This window comes from Lepisma saccharinum, chromosome 18 (assembly GCF_977018435.1).
Source record: "Lepisma saccharinum chromosome 18, izLepSacc3.1, whole genome shotgun sequence".
In the NCBI taxonomy this organism is placed as follows: Eukaryota; Metazoa; Arthropoda; class Insecta; order Zygentoma; family Lepismatidae; genus Lepisma; species Lepisma saccharinum.
In genome coordinates, this window is record NC_139246.1 from 17,455,827 (window position 1) to 17,468,137 (window position 12,311).

General features: G+C 36.0%; 1 protein-coding gene across 2 annotated transcripts in view; it reads left to right on the forward strand.

Annotated features, from left to right (window-relative positions):
• The window catches only part of LOC146002426 (TLC domain-containing protein 3A), an 88,847-nt gene that overhangs the window by 41,794 nt on the left and 34,742 nt on the right, over positions 1-12,311 (forward strand). For both annotated transcript variants that reach the window (XM_083140251.1, XM_083140250.1), the window contains exon 2: positions 10,401-10,675. In XM_083140251.1, coding sequence (XP_082996377.1) covers positions 10,422-10,675 — 254 coding nt within the window. In that variant the 5' untranslated portion in view covers positions 10,401-10,421. The remainder of the gene's footprint in view (positions 1-10,400; positions 10,676-12,311) is intronic.

The window sequence follows — 12,311 nt, forward strand, 5'->3', positions numbered from 1 at the left end:
AGGTATATTCTTACATGGGCTATACTTTGGGATCAAAAATCGTGGTTTACTTGTGCTTTCCGCACCCTAAAACTAATTTTGTGTAACGTAAATCACTGAAATCTGTTGATTAAAAAAAAATCCAGACAATTTTCATGGGGGTACAGTTGGTAAATGTTCCCAGATACTTTTTATATGATATTTTTTCTGATAAATAATACTTTGCGAAACTCTGAATTGAGCTAATGGTAACAGTTACGAATGGTTAATGATTTTTCACAAGTTTTTATAGGGATATTTAAGAAAAGTTTTATGACACTGGAAATGATTGAGGGAGTTAGTTCCAAGCTTGGAGAAATTAATTATCACAGTTAAAAGCTTTGCTATGTATAAGTTACTGGAGAAGTTATGATTTGAAATGTAGCTTGTGCAAACTGGCATTCTTGGCTTCCGGTCATCTTAGACACAAGTTTTTGTGAACTTCCATGCAAGACTCGAAGGTTTTTTTTTTTTGCTCGAGACCTGATATGGCTTGTAACCACAGGTAGGCCTATTTCTATTGACTATGGTTGTTCCATAATGGAATAAGGAGCTTTTCCTTGTAGTATGTGACTTTCAGAACATACTGGGACTCTGATAATTGTCAAAGATACATGTTGTGAGTTCTGGATGTAATTAGCAATTACATTAGAGTTCCAAATAAAGTGATACATAATAAAAGCAAGAGAATAAAGTTGAGACTGCTTTGTACGTAAATTCAGTTCTGTTAATTCTGTTTTGTACATAAATGTCTGTAGAGCCAGACAAAATATAATTTAAAAACTTGTTACTTAAACCTCATTTGTACATAATTTGGTGTTATACGTACTAATTTTCCTACAATACAGTTGATTTGTATGTAACCAAGCTAAGTATACATTTCTTGTGGTTACAAAAGCACAAGGCGATTTTCAAATACGGAACAAGATAGGGGGGCATGGTGGCGGTCAGTCTCGAAAAAGATGAGTGCGGTGCGGCGGTTTCACAGAGAAGGCAACGAAAGGGTGTGCACGGCATGCAATCAGGGGAGAAAAATTAGCTGCTGTTCTCCGCATGAGACGCATTTTCTTTTGTACGAAATTGCAACACAAAACTACACATATTAAAAACAAGCCAATAGCTAGAGTTACAAAAAAAGCAGGCTTTTTTGAATGGATGGGTTTTTTTTCGATAAAAAGCCAGCTTAAGCCAGCTTTTTTTAAAAAAAAAAAATGAAAATTTTGGCTTTTTACTAAAGTTTACCACTTGAAGTTACTGTTATGAGTTTACAGGTTTGTATTGACATATTTTACAACTAGCTAAAAAGATTCACATGATGTAGCAGCCAAGAGACAGATATTGGCCAATCCCAACAAACATAGTATATTGCATAATGGTTCAGATCCAATTTTAACCCTAGCTCTCAGGCCCATCACCCCACCACTATTTTTTAGATTTTTAAACTTTTTGAAAATAAATCACATTGTTCCCTAGGGTGTTCCCAATATTTCTATATTACTTTTGTTTACAAAAACATAAATGTAATGTAATTAAGAGGCAAAATGCTCTTGGTGGGCATATCGGGTGCCATCTTTGAATGTGTCTCATTCGAGACACTCATGCCAGTGACAGTGTACAATTGGTTGGTAATAATGGTAATTATTGTAATTATTATATTTAATTAACAGCTGCACCTCTACAAACAAAAAAGCATTAATAAAAATATATTGTGGATTTTGTGAGTTTTAGTGAATGATAAAATATATGTGAGATATTCATGCAATAATTGGTTATTATTTTTTGTTAATGATAGTAATTTTTGTAATTATTATAATTAATAAATTACTGTACATATATCATCAGAAAAGGAAGCAGTGATTCAATAATAAAACGGTTCTTGAATTTTAATGATAAAAAAAAAAATGTGGGCCTGTGGGCCCCATACCGGTAAGTAAGTTTGTGGTAAGCTAGTGTTAAAACTAACGTGTAGTCCTGATGTGAACATCTGACCATGAAATGGACTTAAAACAACCTTTTGCATCTTTGTGTCTCAATTTAAATGTTGGTCATAAAATATGAAACAAATGTTAATATCAAAATATTCGATGTTTCAGGAAAATTAAAAATCTTTATTGTTCACAACACATATGCAGAAGTATACACATTGCATGAATTTGTGTACATGTCCTGTTTAACAGAGCTTTGAGATGGAAGTGACACGTGGCTCTTGGAAATCAACCCTTAGAAGTAAATGCAACCTTTCGAACCAAAGCAGCAACATAAGCTTCAAGTGTCGCTTGTCACTTGGCCTGTACAGTTTTCTCCATGAACTTTCAGACGAAAGCTACAAGTGACACGTGTTACTTGGAAGCAGACCCTCAGTAATTCATTCAGCCTGTTAAACTGAAGTGTGACGAGCTATACATGTCGCTTGCATGTTGCTCGGACTATACTGTTTTCTCAATGGCATGCATGGTAGCGCTTCGGTTATTCTTGCATGCACGTTGAATGTTTTGCTTTATACTGAAGGTGTCTGTGTCACTTGTCATCTGTGATTTCAGTTTGAAAACTCCTTCAATGGCGTGGATCACGTCGCTTCAGACTTGTTCGTGCATATGTGGTGGATGCTTGCTTAGACTGAAGGGGCCCTTGTCACTTCAATGTGACACCCCCCACTGTCACGTGGGGCTTCGGTCTGAATGTTCTCTATACTTAACACGATCGTTTGCTACTTCATCAGAGATTAAGATTTAATTTAGCATGTAATTCACAGAGAACAAATTGCAAGTACTGTTGGAAAAAGGCCGGCTTTTTCATAGAAGGTTCCTTTCATAATCATGAATGGGCCTTTGGAGTGGAGTAAAGTAATGCTGTTGCCTTGTAATAAGAAGGGGTCCGAGGTTCAATCCTCAGTGGAGGCAGATCCCTTGTGGTGCAGTGGTAGCGTCGTCACCTTGTAATCAAGGGGTCCCAGGTTTGATACCCGGTGGAGACACATAGTGGATCGGATCACATTTTAAACTGTAGGTCCAGTACCAATTAGCCTTACTGTGCATAAAGTGGACTTAAAACACCAAATCAATCAATCAGTGGAGGCAGAGTACTTCGGATCTCATTTCAAACTGTAGGTCCAGTCCAGATTTCTTTAATAGTTTTTTTTTCTCTTATTTGCTTCAGTTTTAGTGCCAGTGTTTTTCAACAGTTGGGCCTGAAAAAGGTCCGTTGCTTCCAGGGGTTGACAACTAATTTAAATAAAATTTTATATTTGACAGCAAGTCTATACATAATTGAACTATGATTATACCATACTTGATATATTAATATTAATTAAGGGTGTATATTAATTTACATATAGACTTTAAAAATCAGAAAAGTATTAACGGAGTAAAATTTTTGCGTTCAAGACATAGACTTGTAAGGAATAAATTTACTGGGCTGTGGTGTCACAAAGGTTGAGAACCACTGAAACAAGAAGCCAAAATAAATCACTAGGTGCTCTGTGACCAGGTTTAGCAGCCATTTAACCAAATTATACATAATGTACTTGAAAGCGAAAATACAAATACAGCGTGTCCATAAAGAAACACTCAAATATTTTATTTTACAACTCATAAACATTGAATGTGGCCCCCATGAGTGGCCCTGCAGACATCAAGGCGATATTCCCATTCATGCCACACACGCTCCAACATATCCACAGGGATGGACTGGACTGCAGAAGTGATGCGAATTTGCAGTTCTTGCAGGTTTTGAGGCAATGGGGGTACATACACACAATATTTTATGTAACCCCATAAAAAAACGTCACAGACCGTCAAGTCAGGTGACCTTGGTGCCCAATTGCAGAAGACCTTCACCAAACTCTGAGTGGAATGATAAAACACACCAACTACGTTCTTAAATCTTCTTTTTAAAGGAAAACATTCACATGTAACCTGCCTGCCTGCTAAATAACCAACCTTGAACCCGCATCGTATATTGTTGTCAGGAGTGAATTTATTTCAGTTTCTATGTTTGATCTCGTTCATTGTTGTCCATTGCTGATATTGTTGTCCATTGTTGACATGCACAAAAATATTTGAGTTTTTCTTTCAAATGTCAACAATTTCATTTCAATACGATTATCCAAAGCGATGTAATACCACTTTAAAGTATGACAGTATATTTATGGACACGGTGTATATTTTTCTGAACACAAAATTTAATGTAAAAAGATTTGATACTAGATTTTCAAAAGGTAGAGCAGTGTTTCCTTTTTTGCTATTATAATTTTTTTCATTCTTGCTAGCCAAATTTTAAAATCTGGGGTGATATGGTAGAGTCAGCCATATATTATAATTAGGGTGTAGAACTTTATGTCCTATAAAACTGTAAAATATATATGTAATTATGTCATAAAAATTTAAAAATATGTCAGAAAAAGGTAGAAATATTCCCAGTAAATCCAAAAATATGCACAATAGTACTTTCGAATTTCTCATAATACAGGTTTCAGTATCTTCCAGGGAAGATCGACTAGGGTGGGGGTGGAGTAATAAATGAAGCCAGAATCCTGCACAACAATGAGATAACATTTTCCCTCAATAATGTTTGCATGGCTATTAATTGTCGGCAGAATAAAAAAGGGGGGTATTATTGTTCTATTTTTAGTTGGTAAGAAAAGACTGCATCTGCTTTTAAATTCTTCGTTCGTAATTTCCTTATCCTAGCATTGATAATATGAACTATCAGTTGCACTAAATATACGAAGAAAAATTATAAAATAACAGAGTGTGTGCAAGAAAATTTCGAAATTATACAGAAATATGTTTTATTACAAGAAAATTTAAGAAATATGTTGTAAAAATGCGAAATTGGTAAAATATGTCAAAATATGTTTCATCAAGTTGGTCTATTTCGGCTGATTTTCATCAGATATGTAAAGATCTCGCCCCAGTACACGATCCGGTGCCAAATAAAAAATATGTTATAACATAAAGTCCCTGGGCTCTGATTATAATGTATTGCATAGTTAGTTATTCGTGCTGTTACCAGTTTAGGAATATCACTGTGGCACATACATTAATTAGTTTTAATCCAATCTTGTATTAATAAATTAAATGTTTTAAGATCAAATTTCAAATTGTGGAGCTTTATCTTAGTTGGAGTCATGGCTTTTGTAGACCACACTTGCTGAGAAGAAGCTGGCTTCAAAGATATGGGGCTGGCATCCGAATTTTATTTTTGTACCTCTGTTCCCATCCCTCACTTTGTCAAGAGAGGAGTTGATTTGACAAGTGAGTAGCACATGGCAATGGAGAAGTGTACTCGTATCAAGGTACAGTGAAACTAATATGTACCAGAGCATGTTGACTTGTTTTAAAAGTGTGTAGTGTACTTTTAAAGAATAGGAAATTTTTATTGGGCTAATAAAATTTATATCCAGCAAGCCTTGTGGTTTTGTAGATTTCCAATGCTGCCAACTGTAAAAGGCTATCAAAAAGGGCAAAATTTTGCAATAAGGGTAACATGAAACTGTACATCTGAGTTGAACTTGTGTGTAATAGGCGTTGTTTTTTCAATGTCTGGTCAACTTTTTGGTCAGCCAACCAACCACCAGTCTTGACCAACACCGTTTTTTTTTTAAATGTGAAAAATAACCGAAGGTTCACCGACCGTAGGTTAGGCATCGAACAATTGTATGTTGGCAATGCTGGCACAAGGAATTCGAACACCCGGTCATCTAGATGTCTAAATTCAAATCAAATTTTGCTTGGTGGTAGAACTACAATAAGGCACACGCGGTTGTTAAAATTCATTGTTTACATTATAAATACCAGCGGTCAAAACACTACATTTTAAAAGTAGCTTTGCTTCAGCTACAGCTACATTTACCAAAAAGTAGCTCGTTATGCTACTCCTGTCTGCTACTCGCTACCTCGCTCGCTACTTTTGCATTGAACAATAAACAGCCATATGGATATTCAAAAGAAGTCATTAGTAATTGTACTTAGTAGATAATAGAATCTGTTATTTATTATCATAATACTTGTCATTCAATATATTTTCATATCAGTGTTACCTCTGTGACTTATTTTTACTGTTGGGTAGCCTATATATCAATTCAATTTTCATATCTGAGTATTGCAATTGGGATGCTACCAAGTTCATGTTTACGACAATAAACAAATGTAATTTGTTTGAATTATTTATGTGTACATATAAACATAATTTTATTGATAATAATTATTTTATTTTTAAAGGACTAATATGTAGGCAGTATTTTAAACTAAAAACATGTAAATGGTGATTATTTTTTTTTTTACTCTTTCAAGGATGATAATTGTCATTAACATAATGATTATCCAGATATCCGAACTGTTTAGATATCTGCTATTAAGATAAAATAATTATCCGATAATGGACATTTCCACTAAAAATACAAAATTTATCTCAAAATTTTGAGAAGAAGTGTGGCTGTAGCAAAAATTTTGTAGCTTCGATACAGCTAGAACTACAATTTTAAAAATGTAGCGTTGCTACAGCTGCAGCTACAAATTTTGTAGCTGGCTACAGTAGGGATGCTACAAGTAGCTTGCTACTTCCGACCACTGGTAAATACGGAAACTAACGTGCGTTCATTGCATTGCTACATGGAAATACAAATAAGGGGAAAGTGACTACTACACATTTGGCTTTTTTTAAAAACACATTGACTGCACAAAACAGAAAACGATAATACGTAGTATAAATAAATATCCTTTCTCACAGAACAGAAGATACGACATTGAATATAAATAACTCCTATGTGGTTATGTAATTAGGAAAAATTAGTTGACATTTTGCACGTATCTTTTGACTAATAGTTGATACCCACTTTGTACACTTTTTTTTCTCAGAAGAAAAAAAAAATCATTGAACATTCATACTTTGTAGGCAACTTTTACACAGTATCTCTACCTCACGATATAAAAAGCAACAATTTTTAATAAATATTTTAGGATCGTGCAAAATAAAAGAATCAATGTGAAAATCGTGGTAAAAAAAACTGTCAGCAGCAGGACTTGAACTCACGACATAAAACGGAACACTTACTCCAAGCTACTGCCCTTATAAGATACTTCACCAACTTGCAACTTTGGATTTTGCTTCACGTATACTCAAATCAAAGTCTGGCGATCATTTCCTTAGTTTTGCCTGTTATTGCGCACGTTAAAAGCAATGCTAAATAACAATATTAACACCACAATGCTCTCACAGAGGTTTGAAGAAACATATGAACTGTACACTTGTTGTGATGGTTTGAGGAAAATAGACTTCATTATTAAATGACATGTTGTTTTATTGGAATACTGAAAATTCAATTTATAATGCTCCTACAGACCTAGATTTCAAGGTTTTCTTGCCTCTGGACTAGACACCAAGTTGTTACCTGGTTACTAGTTTTGGTGTCGCATGCTACTTGTCACAAGCACGGGTTTGTGCACATGTAAATAGTTTCCTTATACAGTGTTTTTGCAAGAAGTTCAATTTACTTCATATTTTTGAACTATGATTCATGTAATGATTGTTTTATAAATTATGAAATACAGGGTGTTATATCATATTCGTTACACAATTTAAAAAACTTGTGCCTATCATATGCCCTATCTGCATACAGTGCTTTTATGGCATGCTGAAAATTAACTTCTTTAAGCAAATCACAAGCTCCATAGTGCCAGTACCATTACAATGTAATTACCATTGTAATGGTACCAGTATTTTACGAACACCCTGTATATTTTTTTGCTTTTGAAATTAATATAATGAGTATTTTATGATCATCAAGAGTTCTAGTTCATATTACAGAGTAATTTTTACAAGAACAAAGAAAATATTACAGATAAGTACTTCTCTGATAATTCAAAATCCAAATACCAGTTTGTCCATGGATTGGTAATTAATCAACTTGAGAGAAAATTTGTTCTGTGTGCGTGTGTGTGTGCCGCAAGCATCGAACCAAGAAGTCAGTAGCAAAGTTGAGCATATTCTAGTTGCCAAACCCAGCTTCCTAGCAATTCCAAAAGCAAGATTTTGTATCCTAGTTCAGCAGTTGTGAAGGTAATCTAGTGGGAAATGAAGCTCTTTGGCATACAGGCTTCAATCCACACTTTCAGAACCTCAATGGAAAGACCTCGGTAAATTACAGACCTCACTTACGAGAAAGCTTCCCAGATCTATCAAAGAGGGATCTGAACGTATTCATGCCTTTCATAATGATGTACTTATTATGAAGAATCGTTTTGCAATCTCCTTATTCTTAAAATAGATACATCAAAACCATTTGCTAAAACTAGAGACAGAACTGCTATTAAGCCCAGTATAATAAGATTTGTTCTGCTAAGCACGAGTCTTCTGATTAAAGTAATAATTAGGGCCCGGGACTTTATGGCCTATAAAACTATAAAATATGTATGTAATTATGTATATAAATTGGAAAATATGTCATGAAAAATTACAAATATGTCAGAAAAATGCAGAAATATTCCCAGTAAAGTCAAAAATATTCACAACAGTACTCTAGAATTTCTCCCATTCCCGATAGAGTAGAGTAGGGGCTGTAATGTACCGAACGTTAATTTAACTTTTGACTGATTTTTGTGAAAAGCTAAAAAAGCAAAGAAATGAGAACGAAACTTCTTTACTTCCCGTGCAACAATGAGAGAACATTTTTCCTCAATAATGTTTGCATGGCTATCAATTGTCGGCGGGATAAAAAAAGTGAGGTATTATTGTTCTGTACTAAGAAAGGACGGCACCTTTCGTCCTCTGTAATTTCCATATCCTGTTATCGACAATATGAACTATCCGTTGTGCTAAAGCTACGAAGAAAAAATATGAAATAACCGATTATGTGCGAGAGAATTACGAAATTATACAGAAATATGTCTTATTACAACAAAATTGAAGAAATATGTTGTAAAAATGCGAAATTGGTGAAATATGTCAAAATATGCTTTGTCAAGTTTGTCTATTTCGACTGATTTTCATCAGATATGTAAAGATCTCGTCCCAATATTAGATCCGAAGCCAAATGAAAAATATGTTATAACATAAAGTCCCGGGCCCTAGTAATAATAGACCATTATTATTATTATTGGTCCTCCCTGATAGTGCAGAGGAAATGTCATCACCATGTAACCAAGTTCCCGGATCAAACCTGGGTTTGATACCCGGTGAAGGCACATGGTGGTTCAGATCCCATCTTAAATCGTAGGTCCAGTCTCGATTAGCTTATCTGTGCATAAAGAGGACTTAAAACCTCAAGATTGTTGTTATTATCAGTGCCTTTTTGTCTGGCAGTAATTCGTACCAGCACCTATTTATAGGTGGTTGTTTATGAACATACAACAAGGGTTTGGGTAGTTCTTATGATGAACACAAGCACAAACCAACTTCAAGAGTACAGGAACCTTTCTTCGTAGAAAAAAACACGGATTATTATATCTATAAAGATATGATCGATTCACTTTTCTCCGAGCTTTGGCTAATCACAAAGACAAGGATGAATTGTGATAACGTGAGATGGGTGAAGGGACAGTCACACCCATATAAGGCCAACACAATATGAGCCCCATGTGAAATTATACGGGTTGTAAGTCCAAATGCTAGTCTCCAAAATGCAATACAGGGTGTACTACATGGAAGGGAGGTTGACATTTGGGTGTCTGCTAAACGGGTCACCTCTTACACCCAAATAAAAACATGAGTATTGTGTAATTGTAATAAATGCATCATGCACATGTAGACTGTTGAGTTAAAGTCCTTGGGAGTTCGCAACAACGAAAGGTATTTAGAATGTTGCATGGTAAATGATAGATTAAGTATTGGGTCGGTGCATAAGTTCATAGCGTTTTGTTATGGGTTGGCATCACTGCGTTGCCAAAAGTTCTGTCCGTTATTCCATTGTTATATCTTAGTTTGTAGTTTTGTGTTCGTGAAAACACAGTGTATTCTAATTCTGAGCACATTTAGTCTATTTTGTGGATGAAACAAGATGGAGTGTCAAATGGACAAAGTTGAACATTTCCAGCACATCCTGCTCTTTGAGTTTAACCGAGGATCAAGTGCAGCAGTAGGAAGTATTTCCTTATGAAGCTGCTCTTGAAACTTGGCTAACTGATTTCTTCAACACAAAAACAATTTGTGCTGCGTACTGGGCTAATGCAATATACTGAAAACACAGTAGTTCTACAGGCGAGGCATCAAACTCCTCCCCAACGTTGGCAGATGGTCATTGACAATGGTGCTTACCACCTGTGTACTTGTGTTCATTATTGTATTCCTGTTAACGTATGTTATAAAACGCTACGAACTTATGCACCGACCCAATACATCTGATCTTGGATTTCTGTGTGTTTTACGCTCTTGGTTTTTCTTTGCAGGTTACCAAATAAATAATCAACATGGCTTTGGCAGGATCATTGCTTTTGGCTTCTGTGCTAGGCTCCTTAAGCACAGCTGCAGGAAGTATTCTTGTGCTCGACCCCGAAGATCGTATTTCTATCACAAGAGGCGTTTGGCTTTCACTTTTAGGATTGATTTTCTTTGTATCTCTGTATGACCTCATCAATTTCATCTGTTTACGAACCTCCCCTGGTCACAGATTTCAAAAGAGGTTTGGTTTGACCGTGACTGAAGTGTTGGATGTTTCAAATAAGTAAGTACTGTTTTATTTTGTGTTTGCTTTGTTGTAGTTTTTCGTGTTTTTGCCTCTTTCCTGTGTCTTTCTAAATTGCTTGTTCAATGCACCCATTGATTGGTCATCCTCTCTTGTGAATTTATGTTCACATGAAACTTGAACATTTAACTTGTATGTACCGGGTGGCCAGAATTAAAGTTATCCAACTCGGAGCCCTCTTAGCCTGTTTGAGGCATCGTGGAACTCTGAAATTTGGTGAATCCACTATGCAGACCATGGGGAAGAGGATGGCGATAAAAAAAAAATAGTTCAATTTTTCGCCACCAGGTTGAAATGGGGCGCTGTAATAATGTACAAATTTCTTCATCTTTCTTAACCCATGTGTCGTCATGGGCCCCTTTCGAAGTCCTTTCGCATGACGATAACCTCACAGTGCAGCGTTCTGATAAAACAACTTCACCAGGAATGCACGTTCTTTCTTATTTAATGGCATGGTGCTTTTTATAGACTAGCAAGGCTCTTGTGTCTGGACTCGCAGACAGTATAATCCTCTGTGGAGTTTATGTTTTCTGCTGTCCAAATATGTTTGTGATTATCCTTTCATCCATTTCATAATATCACCATTCATCCTCATCTTCACGATTATTGAAAAGTGGCCAAAAAGTGAAGTGAAATAAAACAAATCAATCAATGACAAACGCATGAGCTGAGTTACAATGTGTGAAAGAGTACTGAGTTGCAGTAAAGGAATACAGTGGAAACTCGATTTTACGTTTTTCTGGGGACCAAGGTGAGAAAACTAAAATGCGGGAAAATGTGAAATCGAGGAAAATTTTCTAGCATTTTGCTACATTGGACCATAAATATTGAATGTACAGTGTGTACACAATGAACCTCGGAATTTTGAAGTGATGTGAAATTAAAACAAACACACCTGCACATTTTTTGGTAATTTTATTGCAAAGACCAACTCAAAAAGTTTCTTACAAAAAATTACCACACTTCTATGTGAGCACCTGTAGTGACACGAAGAATTTCCAGCCAGTATTCCACTTCGTGCACTGCAGCACGTCATCACTTATGGTATCAATAGCAGCAACAATTTTGTCACGCAAAGCATTCACGTTTGGCACCTTCGTTGAGTAAACTGCATCCGTAACATACCGCCAGAGGAGTGATATTTTGGCTACGTGGTGGCCAGGGGATAGGGCCCCCTCGCCCGATCCAACGATCTGGAAAAGTTTCATCTAACACATGGCGAACATGTAAACTCCAATGAGGAGGAGCACCACCTTGTTGAAACACAATATTTGGATGCAGATGTGTAATTTCCGGAAAGGCAAACTGTTCCGACATGTCCAGATAGTTGTCAGCGCACAGTGTCTTCACGAAAGAAAAATGAGCCTATAATCTTGTTATGAATCAGTCTGCACCAAACGTTCAGTTTCGGCCTGTCCCTGATGTGCTCCTGAACGAAATGTTGGTTCTCTGATCCCCATATGCGAACGTTGTGTTTGTTAACTTTGTCTGACACGTGAAACGTTGCTTCATCTGAGAACATTACCATGTTCAGAAACTCGGGGCTATCATCAATGCGAGAAAGAACATCGTTTACAAAGTCAGTCCCTTTTAGGCTTGTCGTCCACTTTAATTT